We start from the raw sequence: 27,841 nt of genomic DNA, 5'->3' as shown, positions 1-27,841 counted from the left end.
AGGCCTAGGAAACTCAATCACAGCGGGAGCTTTGGTATTCAGTAGCTCTTGTTCATGACGACGTATTCCCACAAATGATGAGTATGGACATGTGATTCTTTAGTCTGGCTACACTCTTCATGAATATGAATCCCTTGCCATAGCATAGCCCATCCTCAAGATCTCCTCGGAAGCTGCGCACCCCTCATTGCTTGCAGACAAGCACTGGGTCAGGAATGCCAACTATCCAGACGACGAGGCCCATTCACAGCCCTAGAGCGCGTTAACGACGAAAGGGTTCTGCTTATCCGTCAGATCGCGGAACGTGTAGTCGTCCTCATTGAGCAGGTGCCTGTTCGCCTCCAAGAACTGCTTGCGCTTTCGGTTCTCCCAGGCCATGTACAGCAGGTTTGCAAAGTTGCAGCTCATGGCGACTACCAGGGCGACAATGTTGGCCCTGAGGCCCTGTCGGTAAGGAGGCGATGTGTACAGTTGGGGGCCGACGATGCCTGCAAAAGAGTGCCAGTCAGTAGGTGAACTCCACCAAGGGAGACGTGACGTGGACAGGTCTAGGCAATACTTACATCCCACAGAGTAGGTGACGAACATGATGCCCTGCGCCGTGACCTTCTTAGTATGCCCGGCAATATTGCCAGAGATCGTTCCCATGCCCAGCAAAAAGCCGCAGGGGATGAAACCCAACATGACCCAGAAACTGCGCCGCGTCAGAACGAAGCTGTCGCGAGCCGTCAAACCATCAAGGAGACTTACCCTATCATCAAAGTCCAACGCTCTTTCAGGTCAAAGGCGTACAGAATGCAAGATCCGACAATTGAGAAGCCATTGCACAGAACAGAGAGTGCCAGCCTGGAGTTGGGAATGATGGTGGCAAGTGTACAGAAGACGAGGAGGGCAATCAACTCAATGACACCAACAGGAATCTGCAGAAGGGTAGTTTGCAGGGCTGTGAAGCCGAATCCCCGGATCACAAGGCTTTGAAACTGCATGTCGAAACACAGTCAATCAAATGGCCTCATTGCTGCCGTTATAGGAACACAGAAATGGATAGGGGAGACTCACCAGACCAATGCCATTCAGAATGTTGCCAGCTCCCACGCCAAATGCAGCCAACCAGACTTTGGGGTCGAGCACAGCCTCGATGGCTTGTTCTTTCTTGAACTTTTTCGACTCTACGCCGGTGCCTACTTCTTGCATTCTTCTGAGAGCCACAACACGCTGCCGTTCCGATAGAAACCAAGCTTCGGCGGGGTTGGATGGGAGTGCAAACCAGAGAACCACTGCCCAAACGACGGAGAGACCACCGCAGATGATGAAGGGAAACCTCCAAAGGCCAATATCAGAGTCGATGTGGCCCACACCGTAGGCAAAGAGGGAACCGGCAATGATGGCCAGGGGGCTCATTCCATACCATGCCATGAGACGGATCGTCTGCTCCTCGCGAGTGTACCACATGTTGGTAATGATGAAGAATGCTGCCAGCTGGATCGACTCTGCGGCCCCCAGGAGAAATCGTAGAGTGGCAAAACCTCCAAAATTCGATGCTGCGGCCATCAAGAAGGTGAACACACCCCATCCCATGACCTGCGACGCAAAGTACTTGCCAAGGGGCAGTCTCTGCAGGAGAAGGAGGGAGGGGTATTGCCACGCCAAGAACCCGAAATAGAAGATTGAGCTGGCCCAGGAGTACTGCGTGCCCTTCATCCCGAGATCTTCTCGCAAACCGTAGTTGGCCGCATAGTTGATGGTAGACTTGTCCAAGTATTGCACAAATGCTGTGACCATCATGAGCCTAAAGAAGGTGTGAGCTGATAACGTTCTGAGCGGCTTCGCGGTTCTCAAAATGGAACATGTACGCACGGTAGGAGAAAGAGGTCAATTCTGTTGCGGACATGTCTCTTCTCTTCGTCTGAAATCTCCTCGTTTTTGTTCAGCAGATAGTACTCTCGACCGACATCGTCAGATGCCGATACACTCTTGAGGTCTGCATCTCATGTCAGCCACGCCAGACTATGCATCAGGGAACATATCAAATACTCTCGGCATCCTGCTCAGGAGGGTCGGCAGGTCTCTGGACGGCGTTCAGCGAGCTGACTGCAACATCAGCTGCCAACTTCTCTCCATTAGGGTCGGATGCCATGGTCTTTCAATGATGTATGGATTGTTGTGACTTGAGCAGCTTAAACTTTGCGGCACTGGTAGTGATGGTAGAAAGGCAAAGATGCCGAAGTGGTTGTAACACAGAATTTAAGTCGCATCATCGTATCTTTTCTGAAGAATCCCAAGGCTATCTTTTATTGAGAGTCCAGACCTTTCAGTATGTCGCCATACCTTCAGCGACCACGGCTGTCAGTGTCGCCATCGTAGCGCAGGTTTGGCGAGATCAGGAGGGTGGTTAGCCTTTTCTTCAGAGCTCAGAAATGCATCCCGATACAGGTCTAACACCGCCTACCATTGGAGGTTCTTGGGTCACTGCGCCTCTTAAGACGCACCCCCCCCCCCAACCGAACACCAAAACACACCAAAAACAGCTATTTACAGGGGTCTATATCTCCACTAGAAATAGAGCTATATATCTAGGATACTAATATAATATAGATTAGACTATTGCTATTATATAATAAATATCTTATAATATTATAGAGCTTATATAGCTAGCTATAAGCTTCTAAAAGGGCCCCTTATTAAATTATATATAAATATATTTTAAAGATATAAGTATATTAAGCTATACTTTTATTCATTTTATAAATATAATAAAATAGTTCAAAATTCTAAGAATGTTAATTTATAATTTCAGCTTCTAATATAAAAGTTTAAATAAGCTATTAAGTTATATATATTCTTCTATAGAGAAGTTTAATAGAGATATTAATGTTGAACCAATATTAGGGGATTCCCTAGGGCTATGATTGGAATAGTGATATCTGGAATTCACAGCTCTCAGGACCACGTGAATCACGGCTTACGTGATCGGTGAAGCAGACGGGTATATCTGACTCACGTAGGTAGCGGTAATTTAGAGATAGCATCAAGCAACTATCAACCATCACAAGCCTTATATCACATACCCTACCTATTCAGAGCTCGCAAGCACAGCAGAAGCACTGGATTGGGGTTCACATAAGCAGTGAAGTCCTCCCAACAATTGAAGAACTTTAATTATATCTTACTCTAGAGATATAATATCTTTTTAAGACTTAAATACTACTATAGTAATAGTTTAATCTATACTATATTATAATCCTAGATATATAGCTCTATTATTGGTGGAGATATAGACCCCTGTAAATAGCTGTTTTTGGTGTGTTTTAGTGTTCGGTTGGGGGGTACGGGGACTTACTCGCCGACAACCGTGCCCTGCCTTTGGAAGTACTGTGGAAGCTCCCCGTTTTCTTCAGGCATCGGCCTCTATGGATCAGGAGGCTTGAGTTCAGCTTCGCCGGATTTGTATAGATCCCGACATCCCGCGTAGAAACCCTCCGACTGCATCTACTTATCAGCCCATGCTGGTTCATCGATCAGCACGTCATTGTATCAGCGCGACTTCGGAAGGGCTTTGGTCGATTATTTGAGAGTCGCTGCATGAACCCTTGTTCAGTCTAGTAATCATATCCGATTCTCTGCGTACCGCGACTGTCAATGTTGTGTCACGGCGCGGATTGGATCCCTAAGCCACAAGACGTGACGCTGAGATGTTTACCCCGTGAAAACGAACAATGCTATCATGCCGCAATTACAAGACAACATGATGCAATCTGGTGAGGTCCTTGGCAGCCGTGACCGGAGTTTTTTGTTCAAACCACGAGATCGACAACGTTGAACCCAGGATTCAGGTCTACGAGTGGGAAGTATCTAGTATAAATACGGACTTGGCGATGGCCTTGTCCCTCCTCATTAAGCACGAAGCATATGAAGTGAGCAGTTCTTTCATCTCATGCCTCTTTGTTTATTCATCACTCTACCGGAAAGCCCAAAATGACAGCTTCCAAAGATAACTCCGATCTCGTGGCCAAGATCAACGCACGTGGCCCTACTTCTGGCTTCACAGATGTTGACGAAGATGCAGAGAAGCTACCAACCGGGTTTGACATTGATAATGCCAAAATATTCAAACCCCTCAAGGTCGGCAGTCTAACACTTCAGCACCGAATCGTACACGCCGCGTTAGGTCGCTCTAGAGCCATCAACTCTGCTGAAAGCCCTTTGGCGGTCAAGTACTTTGCGCAGCGCACCACGCCAGGCGCACTCATGATTTCCCAAGCGACTGGAACCTCACTAGAGTCCAAGGCTTGGCCATGGTCAGCAAATCTGGTAACTGAAGAGCACAAGACTGCCCTCGCCAACGTTATTTCGGTCGTTCATGAAAAGGGAGGGTTCTGGTTCCAGCAACTCACCCACGTAGGCCGAGTCACCTCGCCAGGTCTTGTCAAGCTCGCCCGGAGGCAAATCGGCCTGAAAGACCCCCCTTACTATGGCTACGCTGGAGTTTCTGCCTCGGCTGTGGGCGAAGCAGGACTCACCCCTCAATCTGGCGAGCCCTATGGCATTCCGCATGCCTTGACGATTGACGAGATTCAAGAGATCGTGGCCAGCTTCAAGCGTGCCGCCGCCCTAGCTGTCAGTGCTGGTGCGGATGGAATCGAGGTATGTCAAATATAGTCTATCCCGATGACATTGGACTGGTGGAGCGGATCACCAAAGCGCCAGGTCACTAACTTTCTCTGGCCTAGATTCTCTCGGGAAACGGCTTCCTCTTGGACCAGTTCCTGCACGATAACATCAACCAGCGCCATGATCAGTATGGCGGATCCGTCGAGAACAGAAGTCGATTGACGCTGGAAGTAGTTGATGCTGTTGCTGAGGTGGTCGGATACCAACATGTGGGAGTTCGTCTGAGCCCCTTTTCCATGTGAGCCCAAATTGCTACCCCCTTATTCTTTTCTCCCGAAGCACTAACACGCAGCTCTCAGCTTCCACGAGACGGACGGTTCGCAACCGCTGGAGCAGTCGCTTCATCTCTGTCGCGAACTTGTACAGCGTGGAGTTGCGTACCTCCACGTCGCCCAGGCCCGCATGTCCCGCAACCTAAGCGTTGAGGAAAACCTCGCGAGACTCGTCGCCAAAGGCATCGCGCCAGAGGATATATCCCTGAAGCCGTTCCGGCGCTTACTAGCAGAGGTCAAACCATCTAATCCCGAGCACACACCTACAGTCCTTGTCGGCAATGGAGGCTACACTGCCGCGGCAGGTGTTTTGGCTGTGGAAGAAGACGAGGCTGACGCCGTCTCGTACGGTCGACGCTTCATCTCGAACCCTGATCTTGTGCAGCGTCTTCGCCTGCGCAGACCGCTGTCTCCTTATGACCCCAGCACGTTCTACACGCACGGTGCTCAAGGCTACACCACCTACAGCACTTGGAAAGATCCCCAGGAAGACATCTCCCCGTCTGACAACCAACCCGTCCTCCAGGAAGTCGCCGAGTCTGAGCCCATCAATGCCGGCAATGGTGAAATTCCTTCAAAGGAGAATGCCCAGACCCAAAAGCATCGCCCCAAACGTGTTGCTGTCATCGGTGCCGGAGTCAGCGGGCTGGTCACGGTAGCTGCTTTCAACCGCCTCGGCGGCTTCGAGCTCAAGGTCTTTGAGCGCAAGAGTGTCCCAGGTGGGATTTGGGTCCCAGGCACCGTACCGACAACTGTCCCGCAATTCCCCTCTCCAGAATCTTCGCAAATTGACCCTCCGCTGCCGCGCCCGGACATTGCTCTGCCTGGCGATGCGCCTCGTTCAACACGCCAGCGCTTCCTTTCGTCTCCGATTTACGAGTCTCTCGTGGCAAATATTCCCTACAGCGTGATGGGAGGCGCGACGGAGCTGACACTTCCTCGCCCGGCCAACCCCGACAGCAGCTATCTAACTGCCCCCGAGTTGTCAGCTTTCATCAGCAAGGTTGCCACGAAGCACAATTACCTGATCCAATACAACACCTCGGTCGAAGACGTCAGGAACCTACCCGAAGGCGGAGTGAGACTGCTGCTGCGCCGAGAGAACGCCGGAGGCACTGACACCTGGTACGAGGAAGAGTTCGATCATCTCATCGTCGCTACAGGCCACAATAACAACGTGCCTCGCGTCCCCGACATCTCCGGGCTCGACGCGTGGAAGGGCGGTCTGCAACACTCTGTGACATGGCGGTCGGGAGAGGAGCTCAAGAACAAGCGCACCCTGGTTGTGGGCACTAGCGAGAGTGCCATTGACATTGTCCTTCAGTCCTTGCCTCACGTTAAGGGCGACATCCATGTCTCGCAGAAGTCGCTGCATCCCCGCTATCCCAACATTTTCCAGCGCCCGGGCGTCAAGGTGGTGACAACGATTGATCACTTCACCGAGGACGAGATCCATCTCGTTGACGGGACAGTGCTGCGCGACATTGACCACGTCGTGTTCGCGACGGGGTACATCTTCTCGCACCCCTTCCTCTCCAATGTCCGCCCGCCCGTGGGCCCGGAAGGTCACCGCGTGCCTGGTCTGTATCAGCACATCTTTGACATCCACAACCCGAACACGATTGCCTTCGTCGGCATGGTCAACGTGTCGCTGACATGGCTGACATGGGAGAAGTCGGCGTTCCTGATCGCGCTCGTGTGGTCGGGTAAAGTTCACCTGCCGAGCAAGGAGATTCAGGAGAGATGGGAACAAGACCGACTTGAGGAGAAGGGCGAGCGCTTGTTCCACATTCTGGATCTTCCTTATGAGCGAGTCTTGTTCTTTGACGAGATCAACGAACTCGCGGCAGAATACCTGTCGCAGGAAGGGGCTGACGATACGCTTCTGCGCGGATTTCCGTTTCAATTCACACTAGATCTCATCGCTTCGCGGCCAGAGAAGCTCAAGTATTACGGAATCACGGAGGATGTCGGTGGCAGGGGCGTTCCTGGTTCGGCGGCCTTGTTCTCTGACAGTGGTGATATCGAGGGCCACGCTGCGCAAACAGACACACCTGCCTCGGTGGACTCTGGCGTGGATATCGTCTCTGACGAGACCAAGACGTCGGCATTGGGGGGTGAATTCGTCGAGCCAGTGCATGATCAAGTCCACCAGGCACCGGCCGTGATCTCGGCGGCGTAAGGCAGTGAGTGGGCGATGATGCTGCAGCTGCAGTTGATGCTCCAAGTTGGGTAGGTAGGTAGCTAGAAGGTTGCGAATTTTTGACCGATTCTATACTGTGGGTGTTCCAATTGATGAGAACCCCTTCTGATAGCTCCCATGCTCGGTACGCAAGATCCTGGGACGCGATTTCCGACTCGTCATAGCGAAAAGCTCGCGGTCGAGGTCGGCGACGTAAAAGTACTCTCGGCCAACCGTACTCATCCAGCCGGGGCAGCTCAGTAGGAAGTACTTCGAAGTCGCAGAAATCCGCCAGCTAACACCGGCATGATATGGCGCTTCTCCGCTCTGCGAATCGAGCTCGCGAGTGTTCCAGTCACGCTATGGGTGATCAGTGCCAATCAAGGTCTCGGGTCAATGAGCGACACACTCTGATACCCCTATGGCCCCAAGGAGATTCGCCCCGAGTTGCTTGAGTATCGTACGTGCCTACGAGAGGGTTTGGCTCCCTCGAGCAGCCTCGTGGTGTAGCCTCACCTAAAGTCAGGTGCGCGGCATGTTCACCAGAAAGCACCTTCCCCAGGCCAAGGGGACGCAGGGAGGTAAATCGTGACTGGTTGCGCACTGCTGCCTGGATGTGTCCCCCTCCTAGGTAGGTACCTCATTGGGCATGCCATGGGGATTTTGACCAATCAGTGCCTGCAGGTCAGCAAGTGACTTTTACTGATATAATTGGTCACCTCGACCGAGCAGGATTCGCTTGGCTCAGCGTGCATGCGACGAATATGACGGATTTGTAAACCTCCCAACCACCAGACCTAGGTACTCTGATCATTCACTGCTGTCGCTGTCGCATTCGGACTCGGACTCATTTTCTTTAAAGCCGATACGCACGCTGTTTCTGCTCCTGTATCCCCACGGAAGCTTGTAAATCCGTCTGCAGGTTATCAATCCCAGCGGCATCTTCAGCACCAAAAGGCTATGCAAGGCATGTCGGGACCACCAGAGGGGGCTCTCGCAAAGTGCGCTCGAGTATTTATAGAAGTCGTCGCCATCGCATTTCGCATCATACTCACAAGGCACTCATCTTCACCCTTGCACAGGCCTCGAAAACTACCTGTACTTCTAGATCCCTTGATACACCTTACCCGACGATCGATATGGCTATCTATCTCGTCACTCAAGCTACCGGCCACCAGAGCCAACACACCATCACCCATCTCCTCGCGTCAGGCGCGAAGGTCCACGCCGTCGTGCGCAACCCTCAGAAGATCCCATCAGTTCTAGAACGCCCTGGCGTCACCATATTCAAGGGAGAAAGTACAGATGCCGAGGCCGTAGCCCGAGCAGCTCAGGGCTGCACCGGCGTCTTCCTGAACACGTTCCCCATCCCAGGCCTCGAACTGTCACAGGCGCAGACCATCATCGAGGCGTCCAAGAAGGTCGGCATCAAGACCATTGTCGCATCAACGACTTTTTTTGCGCACGAAAAGGCCATGTGGGATACCCCGATCACCAAGGAGACACTGCTCCACGGCTACTTCTCCTCCAAGTATGACGTCGAGGAAGCTGTCAAGGCGGCCGGCTTCGAGGCGTACACCATTCTCCAGCCTGCCTTTTGCCATTTTGACTTTCTCCTGCCCAACGCGCCGCAGAACTTCCCCGCGCTCTCGACGCGCGGCGAGCTCGACCATGCTATGGACGACGGCGCGACGATGCTCTACACGGACGCCGACGACATTGGAGCGTACGCCGCCGCCGCGCTCCTCGACCCCGCCAAGTTCGACAAGCAGGTCATCGCCATGGGCCACGAGAACCTGACCATGGAGGAAGTGGCGCAAATCGTCTCGAGGGTCAGCGGCAAGACTGTCTTGGCGAAGAAGCGGAGTGCTGAAGAGATCGAGCAGGTCAAGGACACGCTGTTCACGCAGCGCTTCCACCTCTGGGCCAACGCCACTGACTTGAGTGAGGGGGCCGTGGCTGCCAAGGCTGTGCAGGCCAAGTTTGGCATCCCCTTCACCTCGCTCGAGGATGCGCTGACAAGGGAGAAGACTCGTCTGCTCGAATGTTTGGCTGTCTTGGAGAGTGTCCAGTAGACATCAGACGAAATGTAGATGCTAGGTACTCAATTATCGGTCGATTAGCAATATGACTTGGAGTTTGCCACATTGCAGACCAAATCCACCCCCATGCTCCATGGTGACTGCCCACTACCTACCTTACTGTTGAACCAATATATGGGATTGCCTGGGTTGGTGATCACTGTATGGGATTCACCGACATGGTGATCACCGGGGCTGGGATTCACGGCTTACGTGATCTGTGAATCAGATGGGTATATCTGATTCACATCGGTTGGTGGCAGTGATTCAGAGAGATAGCATTAATTTCATCACAAGTCTCATATCACCTACCCTACCTATTCAGAGCTCTCAGGCACAGCCAAAGTAATGAATCAGGGTTCATATAAGCAGTGAAGCCCTCTCAATACTGACCTTACTCTGACTTATACCTGGAAGGTGTTTGTCAGTCAAATCAGGAAGGTGCCGATGAATCACAACCTCTATGTCGTCATCAACCACTGCCCGGAAGGTACATCTCAGCTGCTGCCTGGAAGGACAGTCTATTTCTTACCCTATCTTCTTCGTCAACGATCCCCATTCTCTTCTCCTAGACAGCCTCCCATTCTTCTTTGTTATACAACCTCCCGTTCTTCTTTGTTATACCAGCTCCCGTTTATCAAGCAATTGTCTTCCCATTTATTGGCCTATGCAACATGTCCAACATTTACGAAGAGCTAGACTATGGACCCCCTACCTATTATCTATTGCCTGCGGACCACGTGTTGAAGACCTCTTCACTTTGCTCCAAATCAAGCACTGACAGTACTCGTATCGATGGCTTTAGCTGTCGTTTTAATGCCCTGGAAAACAAGGTCGACGCTCTCGAGATCAAAGTCGACGCCATTGAATGCAAGTTCGAGCAGAACTTCCAAAGACATAGGTAAATCTTTCCGCAAGGTACAGGTTAACATAGAACAAGTCAAGGAAAGACTCATCGAAGATATTGAGCATGGAGGGCTCATGGAACGTCGTCTGAACGCAACGTCAGTTAAATCTAACGCTCATATCCGTATGCCTCCTACTAATTCCTCTAAAAACAAAAAGGTCAAGATTCAAGCCGTCGATAAAGCAGTCTCGTTTGACAACGAGAAAGCCTCATGGGAGCCTTTTCACTCTATCCATTCGAATATCCCAATTCAAGAATATCCGTTGTCGCTCTGCCACCTCATGAGCATTCCCGGTAAGTTTCTTTGGCGGACAGCAAACAAAACTAAACATGCTAACGCTCAGTAGATGTCAGGTGGCCCTGCGGAGCCACGAAGCAGGGGTTCGGTCAGGGGCTGAGGGTTACGAGAAATGTATATACAAGGACTGCGGAGGGCCCTCTAAGCTGCGGAGGGCCATAATTCAGCTGTATTCCGACCTCCTACCTATATCTATTGCCTGTGGACCACGTGTGGAAGACCTCTTCACTCTGCCCCAAATCAAGCACTGGCAGTAGAGGACGATTCCAAAAGTATCCAGCTAGCCCTTGAGCTTTCGACAGCCCGAGAGGTACACACTTTGAGGGACAGAATTCGCCGCCAAGCGGCGTAATTACTCAGGCTACAGGACGCAGATACGGCATATACATGAGCAGCTTCAAGATTCGACGACACATCATGGTTAACCCTACCGTGGTCATTCGATGGAAGCATGTCTTCGTAGCCCCTCGAGGACGAGTCGTGAAACAAAGATAGCATTCAATCGCACTTCAGCTCACTTGCCTTACCATTTACAATCGGTACGGAGGATCCACCAAGCACAAGACTCGATTCATGCTGGAAGAAATATAGGTCTACGACTTCGTATCGACCAAAGTCGCTCAGTTTCTTTCTCCAGAGCCTTGACTTTCTCCAGAGCCTTGAGAGTTGGACCCTCCGCTGCCGCGCCGAGGCGGAACAATCCTCACACAACGCCTGGCCCGGCACCCGGGCCTTTAGTCGCGACCATATCCCAGACACTACAACCGTCTCGGCCATCGAGCGCGGCCTCATCGACGGGACGCTCATTCTGGCCCAGCCAAATCGAAGTCCAGTTTAAGGCTGACCAACATGGAAGCGAAGGCGAAGCTGCACCATGCACAAGAAAGCTCATGTGGCCGCATTATTCGGGGATGGGTAGGAACAGGCCCAAACCTCGGGCGCCGCTCTCCCGCTGCCCGCCTCACCTCCGAGAGCTTCTCCGCCCCTCGAGTCAGCCGTCTCCGACAAAGCAAACAGACGAAAACAACTGCCGAGCAGCGGAACAATCACAAGTCAACATCCAACCACATGGGCCAACTCAAAGACGCAAACCTCGCAGAGCAGTTGCCCCAAGCCCATAAGAGACCTACCCCGGGACCGGGATGCACCACGTGTCGTGCATGGGCTTTGGCTCTGACCACTCAAAGACGTTAGTGCTGCATGTCGCGATGCCCGCGCGGTTCGTGCGCTCTGCATTGGGGGCTCTGCCCCGCTTGAGCCTCTTGATTGAGGATGAACGCCGAGGGGAGGTTACATTCGGCATTGGTCACGCCGGCACCCCCCCATCGGCGCGATCGACATCAGGCTTACATGGTACCTTGGCAATCGTGGGGTAAATTGGGTCAGCTTGTCAACCTTATCCTCACCCACCCTTTTCGTGGGAGGAGGGGGAGCGCCCGGGGGTAGGCTGACGAGCCAAGAACAGAACACCCACGGTGCTGTGTCTCGTGTGGCGCGAGGCGAAGATTCCTTCGAAGATTGTTCCTTGTTCCGTGGATTTGGATCTGAGACCATGTCTCAGAGGCACATTCCGATCTCGAATCCGCTACAGAACCCACGGAAACCAGAACGAGAAGAACACAAACAGGTTTCTGCGCGAGGTCGGCGACGGGCTACGCGGCGGGAAAGAGGGGAAGGTTCACACTGAGCCGGACCAAGTGCCTCGAAGAAGCAACTGGCTATGCAGGACGCCGACGATGGGCTGGCGCGGGGTCGATCTGACCAGGTTTTGTTTTGCCATGTGAAAGTGAACGAGATGCTGCCGAGACATGTAGAAAATGTATAAAATGACGGGGGAAAAGGGGGGCTGAGGGCTCTTGAAAGCTTGGGCAGAAGCATCAGCCAAGCCGTCTCCATCTCTCGACAACTCATCCTGCCCTCCAAGCCTCTCAGACTTCCGGTTCTTTCACCTCCAAAGATGAAGTTCACTCAGGTTCTGGTCGCTCTCGCCGCGACTCGTGGCGCTCTCTCTGCTCCCGTCGAGCTTGAGTCGCTCGCGGTTGCTGACGAGGCCTTCCCTCTTGCCGAGCTCCAGGCGTACTACGAGACCGAGTTCTCCAAGACCGAAGACCTCGAGACGACCATCAAGGCGAGGCAATACGCCTCGGCCACCTCGAACCAGCTCATCGACGGCACACCCTGCCGCAGGGTCACCCTCATATATGCCAGGGGCACCACGCAGGACGGCAACGTCGGTGACGCGGCGGCCGTCGGCCCCGTCTTCTTCAATGCCCTTGCTCAGCAGATCGGTGCCGCCAACCTGGCCGTCCAGGGTGTGGACTACGCGGCCAACGTGCTCGGTTTCCTCGCCGGAGGTGATGGCGCTGGCAGCAGGACCATGGCCAATCTCACCGCCAGGGTACGTCCCGTGTCCCGACAAGAGTGAAGCGACAGACTGCTGACTGTGCACCAGGCTGCGAGCCAGTGCCCCAACACGCGGATCGTCCTCAGCGGCTACAGCCAGGGCGCCCAGCTCGTCCACAATGCTGCCGAGCAGATCAGCGCTGCTGTCACCGCCAGGGTCACCGCTGGTACGCATGACGCATCTCTTGTTATAATCGTTGTGTACTGACATGTTCCGTTGTAGTCTTGACCTTCGGCGACCCCGACCGCGATGAGGCCTTTGGCTCTATCCCTGCTGCCAGGACGCGTGTGATCTGCAGGTCCGGCGACAACATCTGCGATGGCGGCATCATCGTCACGTCTGCCCACCGCCAGTACCAGCAGGATGCCCCCGCGGCCGCCACTTGGGTAGCTGCCAGGGTTCAGTGATGGAGATGTCCAGTGACTGGTCTTCCAGGCAGTGGTCTTCCAGGCAGTGGTCTTCCAGGAGTCTGGATAGGTTTCTGATCATCAATCGAGGCTTTGCCGCCAGCATTTTGCCTTGTCCATTTGCCGCTGCCACGTTGTTAGTTCATGTGCACGAAACAAAGCAGATCCTGGCTCTTGTGTAAATCTGGACATATGATCATTCTGGAGACGCCGTAGGCCCGTAGCGGCCACTTGGATTTTCTGCTTCTCGCATGCTACGTCTTGCCTGGGGAATTCAGCCGCTGTTCGTTTCAACAGGAGCAAACTCTCCACGAGGACGCTGGTCAACCTGGTCAGACTGTCGGGAGTTATCTCTTCCCAGTCAGCTGACGCTCTTGATACGAATAGCAAGGGATGAATAAAGCGAGATGGTGACCTGGATGCAGCGAGAATGGACGATTTATGGTATTTGTTCCATGCAAGGAGGCGGTAAGGTACGCGTCCTGCCTGTGCAGCATCGCCAGTGTGTGTTGCTTAGTCATCCAAAATGCAGCCTTCCATCGACGGAGTGTACCAAGTAGCTTATCAGACGGGAAAGAGTCAGCTTGTCCGCTTGAGTGGCGGCACAGAGGCCCTCGTGCGGAGCCGAGACCTCTGTTCGGGATTTGACCACCGGCATTTGAAGCGCACTCGCATCGTGGCGGCCTGCCCGTAATGGGAAATAGCGTCCAAGGGATTGGCCGTCGCGGTGGGACACGGAAGGCGGCGACGTCCATCTCGTCAGCCGCCTCGGTGTCCACCAGGGTGCATGGACAGACAGGTTCACGTTGGCGAGAGAGAAACGCTGCACATTGAGTGAATACCTAGGCAGAAAGAAGGAGATATAAAAGCATGATGCAGTCGGCTGACAGAGTCGCAGCTTCGTGTCGAATGCCGACTAGACGCATGACTTGCGTTCAAAGCCCGGTAGCTCTTCTCGCGACTGTGGACGGCAGAGGGAAGGAAGGGGAAGATGGTCTGATAGGGAACGGTGGCCAAAGGGGCAATTTATGGAGACGTCAGGAGCACAGTTTGCCGTCTCGGCTCGGTGGTTCGGCCTGTGGTGCATCAGTGTCAGATCCAATGGAGCCGGGACGCTTGTAGGGGGGGCAGGGGGGGGGCGTAGGGGCTTGCAGCGCAAGGAGGGGCACCTCCAGGCGGACGCAGGTACCTACAGTACTGTAGCTGAGTGGGCAGGAGTGGCGTGAGCTCAGGGGTCGGCGGGAGTCGAGAAGCCGCCCCGACGCGGTGGACGTCATTCGTCATGGCGCGGGCGCTGACAGGCGTTGTGTGCCACTGAGTGACCGCATTGGGCCTGGCGACATTTTGGCTTGTGATGGCGCAGAGCATCTGGCTTGCTGGGTGGCATGGTGCCTGGGAGGACCCTGGCTGTGTGGAAGTCTCTTTGATAAGACGTTTGGGCGAGGCTCGCGTCAGAGACTGTACGCTCCTGACGCTGCGCGATCCAAGTCGTTGCTGGCGGAGGCAAGAAGCAAAGAAAGGAACATGACAAATCGGTGCTTCGAGAAACGGACACTGACGAGAAACGGACACTGACGAGAAACGGACACTGATGAGGAACGGAACGCCTCTGTAAAGTGGCTCCACCGGGAAGTTTTTCCCACATCGTCGAGTCGCGTTCTTTGCGCCCTCCACTTTCGACGTATCTGATGGAGTCGAATCCCGAACATGGACCACTCAGGAGGCGCCAATTAGGCATTCGACGCCGTTCTCTCGTTTCCCTTGTGCGGTTTTCCAGTTTTCGCTCGAGAATGCGCTGCACCTGCACAAGCACCGTCTGCCGGCATCTGACCCCGGGAGCCCAGGCAAAAAGGGCTTGGGAGGGCGTCTGTCGTGGATGACCGTTGCGGGAGGAACGTTCGAGATTTCTTCTGTCACCGATTCGCCTTCCTCTTGGCTTCCTACTTGACCTTCGTCTTCCCTGTCGATCCTCCTTCTTTTCTCCTCCGACCCTTATCTTCCCTTCCTTCCTCCTCCCACACACTCTCTTCACAACCCATCGTGAACTTTTTTTTGTGTCCATCCTACGAACAAAAAGACCACACAAGGTATATTGCCTACCGTCATGAGCCCCATCTCCCCCCCCCAATATCCACATGCTGATCAGACCACACCAGATGGCTGCCAACACGACCCGTCAGTTCGCCCGCACGGCGCTGCGCTCCTCGACGCGTACCGCCTTCGCCGCTGCGCCCCGCCAGGCCTTCCGCCAGGGCCACCGCTTCTACTCTTCCGAGGCCCCCAAGGCTGCCGGCCCCAACTGGGCTCTGCTGTCTGGCCTCGCCGTCGCCGGTGCCGGTGGCGCCTACTTGTTCACCCGCGAGGGCGGCGTCTCGGCGGGCTCGGTGCCCAAGGTCGTCAACCCCACCAAGAAGGACTACCAGGACGTCTACAACGAGATTGCCTCGCGCCTCGAGGAGAAGGACGACTACGATGACGGCAGCTACGGCCCCGTCCTCGTGCGCCTCGCGTGGCACGCCAGCGGCACCTACGACAAGGAGACGGGCACGGGCGGCAGCAACGGCGCGACGATGCGCTTCGCCCCCGAGGGCGACCACGGCGCCAACGCCGGCCTCCAGGCGGCGCGCGACTTCCTCGCGCCCGTCAAGGCCAAGTTCCCCTGGATCACCTACTCGGACCTCTGGATCCTCGGCGGCGTCTGCGCCCTCCAGGAGATGCAAGGGCCCCTCATCCCCTACCGGCCCGGCCGCAGCGACCGCGACGTGTCCTTCTGCACGCCCGACGGCCGCCTGCCCGACGCCACCAAGTCGCACGGCCACCTGCGCGACATTTTCTACCGCATGGGCTTCAACGACCAGGAGATTGTCGCCCTCTCCGGCGCCCACGCCCTCGGCCGCTGCCACACGGACCGCAGCGGCTTCTCCGGCCCCTGGACCTTCTCGCCCACGGTGCTGACCAACGACTACTTCCGCCTGCTGCTCGAGGAGAAGTGGCAGTGGAAGAAGTGGGACGGCCCCAAGCAGCTCGAGGACAAGTCGACCAAGACGCTCATGATGCTGCCGACCGACTATGCCCTCATCCAGGACAAGGAATTCCTCAAGACGGTCAAGGCCTACGCCAAGGACAACGACCTCTTCTTCAGGGACTTCTCCAACGTCATTGTCCGCCTCTTTGAGCTCGGCGTGCCCTTCCAGGAGGGCTCCGAGCGCTGGATCATGAAGCCCACCTGGGACGAGTCGCCTTGAGGCGGGGGAGCAGACGCCGGGATGGCGCTGCGTGGATTGAGTAGACTGTCGGAGCGATCTGACGAGGGAGACCCGGATAGAGTAGAAGGGACCGCGCGAGACCCGTAAGAGTAGAAGGGACCGCGAGAGACCCGTACGAGTAGAAGGGGCCGCGAGAGAGGACCGCGGTGATACCATGCCGCGCCACGGCCGGCACCTGTTGCTATCTCCTTGCTGTTGTTATTAGCCTGTACAACCATTTCAAGACCTTTGTCCGATGCGTGCCGTGTGTGTCAACAGTGTAGGAGTTGAAGGGCATTATTCATCAGAGTCTGGTGAAGAGGCAAAAGTCGCCGTCGACCCCAGGACATGACGTTGATCAAACGCCTGCCCGCCGCCTCCCAAGGCCAAACCTTCGCTCCCCCTCACGCAGAGCCTCAACCCCAAAGCCTGGAGGGGGTCTCGATGCAGAGGGAGGTCCCGCCTAGGCCAGTTTCCCCGCATCAACGCAGTGAGCAGCACGCCTCTCCGCGCCGATCCGAAAAGTCCGGGGTGTTATCCTCGCGGGTGGCCCGCCATTAGTCTTTCCCCGTGTTTTTATGTTTGGTTTTTGGGGGGTCTGCTTTGCTGGGCTGGGCTGGGCGGAACGGGAGGGGTTTCGCGGGTTCGGGGGGGCGGGCCGCGAAGGTGCTCGGGGTTTGGGCACCGAGGGGGGGCCGAAACGGTGAGGGTTGACGGTTCGTCTGCTCGTGGGCGTTTTGCTTGGTGCTTGCATTGGGGGTCAAGTCTGGGCGCCTCTTTTGATGATGGGCATACATGGTGCCGACATGATCTACGGTGCAGACATGCATCATGGGCGATGGGACGGTGATTGCAGTATGGAGGGCGACTACCTACGCATAGGTCTGTTAAGAAAAGGATGCAGCGTCGGCTGGATAAAACGCCCGGCGTGCAGCCCATTCGTCACGAATGCTGAGAACAATGGCTATCAGCTGCTTATGCAGACCAAGTCTAGAGAGCTGGTGTTTCTGCTTACGGAATTGTCGTGGATTTGATGAATAGAGATGGTTCTCTCATCGAGATCGAGGGAAGGCCATGGCCGCGGCCACGTGCAAAGGGCCAACACCAGAGGCTGCTTATGTAAGGCTTCAACATTGTCGTGAGAGAGCCCCAGTTTGGTCCCACGAGCAGAGCAGATTCAACATGATCCATCTGGCCACCATCTGGGCACACAACCACCGGGCACACACCCATCCGAAGACAACCACCGGGCACACACCCGTCCGAAGACAACCACCGGGCACACACCCGTCCGAAGACAACCACCGGGCACACACCCGTCCGAAGACAACCACCCGGACACGAACACAGACGACCCCAGACCACAGCTGTCCCGCATCACCATGGCGTCCTGCCGCACCCCCGCGCTGCGCAACCTCCTGACCTCGTCGACGCGCACCCTCCGCGCCGCCAACCAGCGCCGCTGGGCCCAGGTCCACGACGTGCGCTTCCTCGCCACGACGCAGCCGCGCCGCGCCCTCGCCGACAAGTACCACGAGAAGCTCAGCCAAAAGGCCCGTCTCGAGGGCCACCAGTCCGTCGACGACCTCCGCGCCGCCTACGCCGAGCGCATCGACGAGCTCAGGAAGAAGGCGACGGTTGAGATTCCGCTGCCCACGCCGCCGCCGAGCCCCTCCTCCCCGTCTGCGGCCTCCCCGTCTGCGTCCTCCCCGCCTCCCCAGTCAGCAGCAGCACCAGCAGCAGGAGCAGCGCCAGCACCACAAGCAGCGCCAGCAGCAGCAGCCAAGTCCTCCAAGTCGGCCTCGGGCGTCAAGCCTCTCAGCGACATGCTCGACCTCGAAAAGGCCGCCGCGCTGCCCGCCAAGGAGCTCACAGCCATCTGGCGCCTGCGCCACGCCCACACGCCCAACACGCTCTGCGCCGTCATCCCGTCGCCGACCTACGCCGCCATCGAGGCCCTCGCGCGCCGCGCCCCGCAGTTCGTCCTGCCCGTGCCGCGCCCCGGCCAGGGCGCCGAGATGCACTTTTTGCAGTGGGTCTTCGACGCCGCCACCCGCACGGCGACCGTCCTGTTCACGCAGCTCGCCGAGTTCAAGGCCCGCGGCGAGTTCGCCCAGCCCCACACCACCGTCACGCACTATACGGACCTGCGCGACGCCGAGGCCGGCCTCGTGCTCATGCAGGGCCAGGTCGTTGACGGCCGCGGCGCCGACGTCGAGGACGCGCGCTGGCTGCTGTTGTGCTTGCAGCGCTTCTATGGCGGCTGGGACCTCGACGGCAAGGGCGGCGAGCCTGATCCGCAGCGGCTGGAGAGGGCTGTCGAGAGGCGGCGCCTGCTCGAGTGGTTTGCTGCGGCGGATCCGAGGTTCAGCGTCGAGAAGCTGCTCGAGGAGGCCGAGAGGATGGGTTGACGGCGTGCTCTGGGGCTCTGTTCAGAATCCCTTGATACGCTGGTTGTGACGATAGACTGTACGACTTGTAAAAACGGTGTAGAGGCAGCATAGAGTAGATGTAGAACAGCTGGCATGGCCATTTCTCGATGTATTGAGGCAACCCTCCCAGCGCCTGCAGTGCTGCAGCACGCATTATATAAATCTGAAAGAAATCTCGTAACATGGAAGCCTTAGGATCAAGCACTGCACCAAACACCTCGCATGCCGTTACTGCTCCCTCCCCCTCCCCCCGGACAACGTCTCCTCGCTGCTGCTCGACTGCAACTCGTCCGATGCGGGCCACGCCGGCTCGTCCCGGGGATCCCAGGCCTCGACGCCCTCGCACCCCTTGGGCACGCGGCACAGGTCACGGACATGGCACGTCTTCCACAGCACCTCGCGCAGCTCGCCAAAGATCTGCCGCGGCGCGTCCATGGCCCAGATGACGTCGAGGTGCTCGTACGCGGGGATGACTTTGCTGTGGACGACGCGCACGTGCGGCTCCCGGCCCTTTTCGAACCGTCGCAGCAGCTTGCGCCCGTCGACGAGGTCGTCGTTGCCGGCGACCCAGAGGGCAAAGGGAGGCGCGCGCTCGTCGTACCACGCCGTTGCGCCGCGGGGCTTGTCGAGCTGTGCGCGGACAGCGTCCGCCGACGCACCGCCCTTGGCCCCGCCGGCGTCGCCGGCGCCGAGACTGTGCGGACCTGTGCCCTCGTGGTGGTCCTCGCGCTCCTCGGCCTGGACGGCCTCCTTGGTGGCGAGGATGCACTTGTGGTTGGCGAAGCAGTCGCGACCGAGCCACCAGCGCATAGACTCGGCGCTGACGTAGACGGGGGCGAACTGGAACATGCGGTTGCGCAGGTCGCGCTCCCAGCGTTCGTCGGACCAGTCGAAGAGAAACGAAAAGACCTTGTAGCCGAGCCAGCCGTAGAGGCGCGGCGGCAGCAGGCGATGCATGGTCATCATGAGGGGGATGAAGGCGCCGAGGCCAAAGACGATGCGGAAGAGAGCCGGCGAGATGACGCGCATAAACTTGAAGTAGGCCTTGCCGATGAGAGGGCCTGCGTACGCCGCCGGCGCGAGGGCGCAGAAAACGGTGAGGCGGTCACCGAGGTCGGGGCGCTGCTCCTTGGCCAGGGCCACGAGCGTCTGCGTTGTGCCCTGGGAATGGGCGATGAGGCCGATCTTTTCGAACCCCGTCTCCCGCAATACGCGTGACACGAGGGCCGGGAGGTCGAAGACGCCCATTTGGCGGATGTTCCAGCAGAAATGGCGCGGGTCCGAGTACGACAGGATCGTGTGCTTCGGGCGGAAGCCGCAGCGGTTGTTGCCGAGCCAGACGTCGTAGCCGGACTTGCAGAGGTAAAAGGCGAGCGAGTCCTCGTCGTTGACGCAGTAGGCGCCGGCGCTCTGCAAGAGGCCGTGCATCAAAAGAACGGGAAACTTGGGTTTGCCGGTCGAGTCTTTGCGCTTCTTGCTAGATTCGGTGAAGACGTGAGGGCCCCGGGCCTGTCGCTCCTCGTCGCTGAGCTTGGTGTACTCTTTCGGGTCGTAGACGTGCCACAGGTCAATGATGAAGCCGTCTTCGGTCTGGACGTGCAACTCCTCAATGTCGAGGCCAACCCGTCGCGCGTAATAGCCCGGGTCACAGACAATCGGATCGCGGCCGCCCTCGGTGGGCACGTACTCGTCGGCGACCTCCTCTTTGTCCGGACCAAGACCCTTTTTGAGGTTGTTGTGCTTCCATTTCTTGTTGAGATCGTTTCGCGCCTTCTTTCTCTTGACTTCTTCAGCATAGAAAGGTCTCGTCTCGTCAATGTTGCGGAAGGTGACCTTGTACCAGACTTGCTTGGCGACGAGGGGTATGCTCGTGAAGAGTGCGCCCAGGACAATGACCATGAGGAAGGCGAGGCTCAGCCAGAAGGAGGTGAAGCGAAAGATCAGGGTCTGAATGTCGCGCAACAGAGACGGCGGCCCGTAGAGGGGCAATGGCGGAAACAAGGGGTTCGTGTGGGAGGGGGGCATCTGGCGGCGCAGAGAACCCGACTGTGATTTCTGCATGTCATGGCCCTTTTGGTCAGGAGCGACGGCAATCTGGTCGGTGGATTGCGAGTGACGGGCCGTCGGCTTGGCGACCTCGTCCTTGACCTCGTCCTTGACCTCGCCCTTGAGATCGCATTCCTGCTTGATCTGCACGACGTGAGGGCCATCCTCGAGCTCTTCCCTCAGCAAGTTGAGCTTGTGGGCTTCTTCGAGGGGCACGCCGGGTATCCTGTGACCCTCTGATGTGACGACGACGGGGTCATGCGGGGTGATGAAATGAGCCTCGACAGGGACGTCGGCGTCATTGTCGTTGTCGGCGGCGTGGCGATGGGCAAGCTTCTCAGCCTGCTGCGAAAAGTCGAGGGCAGACTTGGCGAGCGAGGCGGCGGATCTGTGGGAGGAAGTGGTTGTGGTCGATGCGCCGCCAGCCGATGAGGAGGTGCGTGGACGATGTGAGCGATCCGAAGGAGGTTCACTGGCTGGGGTCTCGACTTTTGTTGTTGATGTTGGGTGTGAAGGCGGCTGGGTCATGGTGCGCGAGCCAGAGCGCGAGGAAGAGTCGCCCATGGTTGGGGAGAGGGTGTCGTGGTATTGGTGTGCATGGTTTTGCACCCTCAGCCTGGTTGGCATCGGAAGGCTTCGTCACTAAGTAGGTACCCAGGCCTTGATGGATGAATGAAAGCGAGGATGGGATGAACGGCAGTGCGGCACCGAACAGGGGGCCAGAGTGACCACAGTCGAACCTTGGCTGAGGTACCTAGAGAGGCAATTGACAGCGCAGAGGTACCTGATGGAGGCCAAAGACAGGGCCAGAGACAGGGCCAGAGACAGGGGGTGTTGTGTGGAGGAGATGCAGATTCGATGCAGCGATCATCAGACGGTGGGCAGTCGGTTGACAAGACGCCTGACAAAAAACACAGGTAGAGCTTTATCGGGGGTTATGTATCCTGGGATACCAGCAGCGAGAAGCAAGGCGATGCAGCATGATGTCGACGAAAGAGGTCGAGGGAGAGAAGGGAGAAAAATGTCCGGTGGCGGCTGAAATGCATGTCCATGAGGGTGTTGAGTGTTGAGGCTCGCTCGCCTCTCGTTGTTCTTTGCCAGGCTCAACCATCCGCTAAAATGGTGCCTTGAGGTAGGTGGTAAGGTGGTACCTTGGAAGGTGCAACCGGAGCATTTGCAGTGCAAAACGTGCGCCCGAGACAAGCTCGAGGCGCTACTAGTTCGCTAGCCTTGGGGCACCTGCTATGTGTGCGTGGAAAAGAGGAATCAAGACGCAAGCACGCAGCACGCAGCACGCATCCGCCATGCCACGGAGCAGCCAGACCGCACCCTGACACCTCCGTCATGACGCAAGCTCAAGGCCTGGTGTAGCGCTCTCTGGGGCCTGGAGTGTGCTGAAGCCATGCACTGGGGACGCCTGAGGGTGGGGGTAAACGATAACGTCGATAAGGATGAAGGCATGTGAATGCTGACTGTTCTTTCCTCCTGACGAACATCGGAACATGCAACATCGACGCGGGCAGGAAGGGTCCACTGATTCGAGCATCACAGCCCCACTTCCCCTCAGACAGCTCCCTCCATTGGCCACAACCTGCCGGCCCTTCCTCCCCAGAGCTAAGCCGAGGCCTGGGGGTGCGCCGCGAGTGCCTGCCGCAACCGAGCCGCGATCGACTCAACTCCAGACCCTAGACCTCCTCCCAAGGCAAGGCCTCGCGACAGCTTCCTCTCGGTACATACGCCATGCCATTGACTCCAATGCGCTGAGATCCATCTGCTGTTCTCGTTTCTCTCGTTCATATATACCCACCCATCATGGCTTCTGCCATCCTCGCCAAACGCAGGCGTCGCCGTCGAAGGGCCGACAAGCCAGCTGCCGCCGCGACCCTCCTCCTCGACGGCAATGTCAAGGGCGATGTCGGCTTCCTGTCCGACGACCTCTTTGCTGATCTGTTTCCTCAACTTTCCAACTGTGAGACAGCCCCCATCTTACCCTTCTTCTCTGCTCCCCCATTGTCATCAACCCCCCAACTGACCCGCCCACCCCTCTGTCAGCATCCTCCGACGACATCCAACACGTAGCCATCGCGCCCTGGGCTCCCACTGCCTCTCCGACCAAAACATCATGGACCCTCGTGCCCGTCCTCAAGAACCCCGAGCTGGGGCCCCTCTATCCTGCAGTTTTCCCCGAGGTCCCTGGCCCTGCAGTCCTTCCGCACGGCTCTGCAGCACCTGGCCCCCTCCAAGCTCATGGGCAACGCCCCGCGGTGGCATTGAGATTCTCGTCCTCGATGCCGTTGCCCTGCCGCTCGACACCGTCTTTGTCAAATCTCGAGAAGGAATCCATCAAAGCGTCTGGGAACAGGGCGAGGGCCATTTCTTCAACAGCCACCCCGACCACGACACCAAGGCCAAGGCCAAAGGGCAAGACCGCCACCTCCCCCGAGGATCACCTCACCGAGGCCCTGCGCGTCGCGCTGGGCAGCGTGGCTGTCATACACTCTGGCGACCAGTTTCTTCTGCCTCTGCCGCCTCATCCCGTCACCCATGTGCCGCCCAATGGCGGCGAGATCGTCATGTGCGAGCCCTATAACCAGGGCATCCTGACGCCCGACACCAAAATCGTGCTGATGCGCGGCAACGTGCGCGCCAAGTCTGGGCGTACGCCGGCTGCCATGGCCGCGAACCGTGGGCTCAACGGCGTGCCCGAGGACGACGAGGACACCGCCAACGACCAGTTCTACTCGGCCGCCGAGGAGCGCTACAAGACGGACGCCCAGGTCACAGAGATGGAGACGGTCACAGAAACAGAAGAGTCTGAGGCCTCGGGGCTCGAGCAGGATGACGAGAGTTCTGACGACTCCATGGACGACATGATCTCTCTTCAGGCGCCCATGCTGCACACAACAAACGCTAGTGGCGTCTCCACGATGCAACCAGGCTCGCCCATGACCATTGGCAGGGGGAGGCGGACCAACGGCATTGCGACACCCGGCTCAGTCTTTTCGTCTTACACTGCGACGACCGCGCGACCGGACCGCCCTCGAGGCCGTCTCTTCAAGGCGCAGGGCCTCATGGAGCAGATACCTCAGGTCCTCCTCCACCCGAAGCCGACGCCAGAAGACGATGAGGAGGCGAGGATATTTGTCGACATTTCTTCTTTGCTGAAAATTGGCTGCTTTTCGGGAGACTGGGTCCGTGTGGAGGCGGCTGAGGAACCTCCCGCCCACGGGTTCGGCGCCTTTGGTCTCGGTGGCCTCAACAGCCTGAACGCCCTCGAGGACGGCCCGGAGCCAAACTGGCGGCCTGTCAGGGTGTACAGTCTTCCCGAGGGATACACGCAAAAACCCGTCACGAGGATACCGAGCTCGAGGCACCTGCAGCGCAAGCCGTCCTTTTTCGAGTCACAAACGCAGAAGCCCACCGGCCCCGCGGCATACATCTCCCCCATCCTCCTCGCAAATCTCGAATCGCCAGCCTACCTTCGTCTCTCGCCCCTGAAACCCAGCACGCCGCAAGGCAAGAGGACTGCTGCCAAGTTCTCGAGGGCATCTCACCCACCCTTTGCGCGAGACATCACCATCCATCAAGTCAGGTCCCCCATTTCCGTCGAGAGGGCGTACCAGACCGTCGTCCTGGCTGGTCTCAAGCGTTACTTTGCCGAAAAGGTCCGAATTGCCAAGGCAGGTGACTTGATTGCTGTTCCTATCGATACTCTTCTCGGAAAGATGTTTCAAGATGCCGAGGTCGACAACATCATATCCTTATCCAACGACACGTCCAAGGCCAACCAGGTGGCGTGGTTCAAGGTTGGACATGTCCAAGCGCAAAAGCGTGATGAAGACGACGACCTCATTGAGGATCTGTGGAAGGGCGTGGCCTGCATAGACAGCGAGACGGTCGGTATGAACCTGTCAGGCTTTGTCACGGCCCGCCCCCCCGCCAGCTTGTCTAGCACCTGGGAATACTACACTGGCGTTAAAAAGGCTCCCATCCGATCACTGGCCGCGCCCACACCGGCCCTCCCTTCGCAAGACCAACGCTACATCTCGCCCCTGAGACACAGGCTGCAGGCCCTTCTGGCGGCGGCGACCAGTCCCGCGGCCATTCACGGCCGCATGTCACCGGTTGCCATCCTTCTCACCTCGACGCATCGCTACATTGGCAAGTCGACCGTAGCCACCGCTGCGTGCGCCGATGTCGGACTTCACACATATCCCATTGACGCGAACGACCTGCTGAGCGAGGCAGAAGGGAGCGGCAGCGACGTCAAGACGGAAGGTTTCCTCAAGGCTCGAGCGGAGCGTGGCCTCAGTTGTGGCGCCGACTGCACGGTGTTGCTATTCAAGCACATTGAGGGCCTGACGGCAGACCGCATGGTGTCGACGATGAAAGGACTACTCCAGGAGTCGAGGGTCTTGATTGCGACGACAAATGATGTCGACAAGCTGCCCAAGGGCCTGCGCAGCCTCTTCACATACGAACTTGAGATGGGTGCTCCTGACGAGGTAGAGCGAGCAGGCATCTTGAGGAGCGTCGTTGACGATATGGGGCTCGACCTTGATCTCGATGTTGAAATCAGTGGCGTTGCCCTGAAGACGGCTGCCTTCGTAGCAGGCGGATTGGTGGACGCGGTGGAGCGGGCTCGCATCGCCCGCAACCTGCGGTTGGAGGACATGTCGCGAAAGGCCTCGAGCGACAACCGAATTGTGACCGTCAGAGACGTCGAGGTCTCGGGCGGACCACAAGCCACCGGATGCCCTGCAGCACGCAGCGTGACCAAGACCGATTTTGACGTTGCCGTGGAGAAGGCCCGCAAGAACTTTGCTGGTGCCATTGGCGCACCCAAGATCCCCAACGTCACCTGGGACGACGTGGGTGGCCTGCAATACGTCAAGGACGCTGTCAAGGAGACCATCCAGCTGCCCCTCGAGAGGCCGGAGCTGTTCGCCAAGGGGCTGAAGAAGCGCTCCGGCATTTTGTTCTACGGCCCTCCCGGAACGGGCAAGACGCTCCTCGCCAAGGCCATCGCCACCGAGTACAGCCTCAACTTTTTCAGCGTCAAAGGCCCCGAGCTGCTCAACATGTACATTGGTGAGTCGGAGGCCAACGTGCGCCGCGTCTTCCAAAAGGCGAGAGACGCGCGCCCTTGCGTTGTCTTCTTCGACGAGCTCGACTCGGTCGCGCCCAAGCGTGGCAACCAGGGAGACAGCGGCGGCGTCATGGACCGCATCGTGTCGCAGCTCCTCGCTGAGCTCGACGGTATGTCGGGCGGCAGCGATGGCGGCGGCGGCGTCTTCGTCATTGGTGCGACCAACAGGCCTGACTTGCTTGATCCGGCACTGCTGCGGCCGGGCCGCTTCGACAAGATGCTGTACCTTAGTGTGGCCGACACGCGCGAGACGCAGCTCAAGATCCTTGAGGCTGTCACCCGCAAGTATGTTCTTCAGTCTTATCGCAGTCCCGGTCCCCTTCCCTCCCTTTTGTTTTCCAGCTTCATGCCTACCAGCACAAGCAGACCAGCTAACTAGTGCCCAGGTTCACCCTTCACCCCTCACTCTCGCTCGACCGCGTCGCCTCCCAGTTGCCCTACCACTACACGGGTGCAGACTACTACGCTCTCTGCAGCGACGCCATGCTCAAGGCCATCACGCGCCAGACGTCGTCCGTCGACGCCAAGGTGGCGGCCATCAACGCAGCACGCGGCCCAGACCAGCATCCTATCTCAACGGCCAACTTTTTCGATCATCACGCCACGGCAGAGGATATTGCTGTCGTCGTGACGGAAGAGGACTTCCTCGCCGCCGACCGGGAGCTCGTGCCGTCCGTCAGCGCAGGCGAGCTGGCGCGGTATGAGACGATGAGGCGTTCGTTCGAGGGCCCGGCGCAGAAGGAAGGGCAGGAGGCCGAAGTCGCGAGACCAGGCGGCGGCGCTGCGAGGGCTGTATCCGGCGAGTCGGTTGCCAGTTCCAAAGGGAAGGGCAAGGCGCCAGCGCGGGATAAGGGCAAGGGGAAAGCGCTGGCGGTGGACAGCGACGATGACGACGATCGGGCCCCCAACGGCCGCGTCAATAAGGGCAAGGGCAAAGCTGCTTTTCAGCACGGGACGGCGGACGATGATGACGAGCTGTACTGATATGAATCGGATGTAGAAGACATTTGCGAGGCTGGCAAATACGACGGCATTGAGCGGTCCATTTATTGGTGTTGAATTAAACTCACGGTGAACGTCAAGTAACAAATAGGCAGACCTAAGCTGTAGGCCGAACAGAGAACAAACACCCTGCCTCTCCGAGTAACGCCGCCAGGTCAAGCACTCTGGAAGAAACACCTGCTCAAACCGTGCATCCCCATCTCTACTTGTCCGCTGCCGGCGCAGCCGGAGCCGGCGCTGCTGCGACTGGCTTCTTGACTTGTTCTTCCTCGTCGTCGTCATCGTCTTCGCTCTCGCTCTCGCTTTCTTCTTCACTTTCACTTTCGCTCTCTGCTGGCTTCGTCGCAGGTGGAGCAGCAGCAGCAGGGGCAGCAGGAGCAGCAGACGCCGTGACAGTAGAAGCAGACGCCGCAGCAGCAGGTTTGCCAACCGCAGCCTTTGACCTTCTCCTCGCCGTCCTCCTCGGATTCCTCCTCGTCGCTGTCCTATATCTATGTATATATATATATATATATATATATATATATATATATATATATATATATATATATATATATATATATATATATATATATATATATATATATATATATATATATATATATATATATATATATATATATATATATATATATATATATATATATATATATATATATATATATATATATATATATATATATATATATATATATATATATATATATATATATATATATATATATATATATATATATATATATAT

The 27,841-nt window shown here is 56.9% G+C and overlaps 9 protein-coding genes across 9 annotated transcripts; 7 read left to right on the top strand and 2 right to left on the bottom strand.

The window, feature by feature from the left end:
* Nucleotides 1-76: 76 nt before the first annotated feature.
* VDAG_03121 (allantoate permease) lies at nucleotides 77-2,367 on the bottom strand. Its single transcript, XM_009656986.1, has 6 exons — nucleotides 2,035-2,367; nucleotides 1,858-1,981; nucleotides 1,060-1,789; nucleotides 751-980; nucleotides 564-694; nucleotides 77-488 (listed from the first exon to the last, which is right to left on the bottom strand). The coding sequence occupies exons 1-6, from the start codon at nucleotides 2,135-2,137 to the stop codon at nucleotides 253-255; spliced, it is 1,554 nt and encodes a 517-aa protein (XP_009655281.1). The 5' UTR covers nucleotides 2,138-2,367; the 3' UTR covers nucleotides 77-252.
* A 1,608-nt stretch (nucleotides 2,368-3,975) lies between these two features.
* VDAG_03120 (12-oxophytodienoate reductase) lies at nucleotides 3,976-5,089 on the top strand (the record flags this gene model as incomplete). The annotated part of the gene is made up of 3 exons (XM_009656985.1): nucleotides 3,976-4,644; nucleotides 4,731-4,890; nucleotides 4,971-5,089. 3 exons carry the CDS (start codon nucleotides 3,976-3,978, stop codon nucleotides 5,087-5,089), a joined length of 948 nt encoding a protein of 315 aa, XP_009655280.1.
* Nucleotides 5,090-5,853: 764 nt separating this feature from the next.
* On the top strand, nucleotides 5,854-7,125 carry VDAG_03119 (dimethylaniline monooxygenase; the record flags this gene model as incomplete). The annotated part of the gene is made up of 1 exon (XM_009656984.1): nucleotides 5,854-7,125. The coding sequence occupies one exon, from the start codon at nucleotides 5,854-5,856 to the stop codon at nucleotides 7,123-7,125; it is 1,272 nt and encodes a 423-aa protein (XP_009655279.1).
* Nucleotides 7,126-8,264: 1,139 nt separating this feature from the next.
* VDAG_03118 (NmrA family protein) lies at nucleotides 8,265-9,200 on the top strand (the record flags this gene model as incomplete). The annotated part of the gene is made up of 1 exon (XM_009656983.1): nucleotides 8,265-9,200. One exon carries the CDS (start codon nucleotides 8,265-8,267, stop codon nucleotides 9,198-9,200), a length of 936 nt encoding a protein of 311 aa, XP_009655278.1.
* Nucleotides 9,201-12,368: 3,168 nt separating this feature from the next.
* VDAG_03117 (cutinase) lies at nucleotides 12,369-13,222 on the top strand (the record flags this gene model as incomplete). The annotated part of the gene is made up of 3 exons (XM_009656982.1): nucleotides 12,369-12,809; nucleotides 12,864-12,981; nucleotides 13,038-13,222. The coding sequence occupies 3 exons, from the start codon at nucleotides 12,369-12,371 to the stop codon at nucleotides 13,220-13,222; spliced, it is 744 nt and encodes a 247-aa protein (XP_009655277.1).
* A 2,156-nt stretch (nucleotides 13,223-15,378) lies between these two features.
* VDAG_03116 (cytochrome c peroxidase) lies at nucleotides 15,379-16,467 on the top strand (the record flags this gene model as incomplete). Its single annotated transcript, XM_009656981.1, has 1 exon — nucleotides 15,379-16,467. One exon carries the CDS (start codon nucleotides 15,379-15,381, stop codon nucleotides 16,465-16,467), a length of 1,089 nt encoding a protein of 362 aa, XP_009655276.1.
* A 1,382-nt stretch (nucleotides 16,468-17,849) lies between these two features.
* Nucleotides 17,850-18,878, top strand: VDAG_03115 (ATP11 protein; the record flags this gene model as incomplete). The annotated part of the gene is made up of 1 exon (XM_009656980.1): nucleotides 17,850-18,878. The coding sequence occupies one exon, from the start codon at nucleotides 17,850-17,852 to the stop codon at nucleotides 18,876-18,878; it is 1,029 nt and encodes a 342-aa protein (XP_009655275.1).
* Nucleotides 18,879-19,127: 249 nt separating this feature from the next.
* Nucleotides 19,128-21,509, bottom strand: VDAG_03114 (sterol esterase; the record flags this gene model as incomplete). Its single annotated transcript, XM_009656979.1, has 1 exon — nucleotides 19,128-21,509. The coding sequence occupies one exon, from the start codon at nucleotides 21,507-21,509 to the stop codon at nucleotides 19,128-19,130; it is 2,382 nt and encodes a 793-aa protein (XP_009655274.1).
* A 1,248-nt stretch (nucleotides 21,510-22,757) lies between these two features.
* VDAG_03113 (peroxisomal biogenesis factor 6) lies at nucleotides 22,758-27,078 on the top strand (the record flags this gene model as incomplete). The annotated part of the gene is made up of 3 exons (XM_009656978.1): nucleotides 22,758-22,914; nucleotides 23,025-26,379; nucleotides 26,481-27,078. 3 exons carry the CDS (start codon nucleotides 22,758-22,760, stop codon nucleotides 27,076-27,078), a joined length of 4,110 nt encoding a protein of 1,369 aa, XP_009655273.1.
* Nucleotides 27,079-27,841: the final 763 nt, after the last annotated feature.

The sequence above is a fragment of the Verticillium dahliae genome, genomic scaffold, assembly GCF_000150675.1.
Source record: "Verticillium dahliae VdLs.17 supercont1.5 genomic scaffold, whole genome shotgun sequence".
NCBI lineage: Eukaryota > Fungi > Ascomycota > Sordariomycetes > Glomerellales > Plectosphaerellaceae > Verticillium > Verticillium dahliae.
Note: the sequence above shows the minus strand (reverse complement) of the source record. Positions and strands in the feature narration are given on the sequence as shown.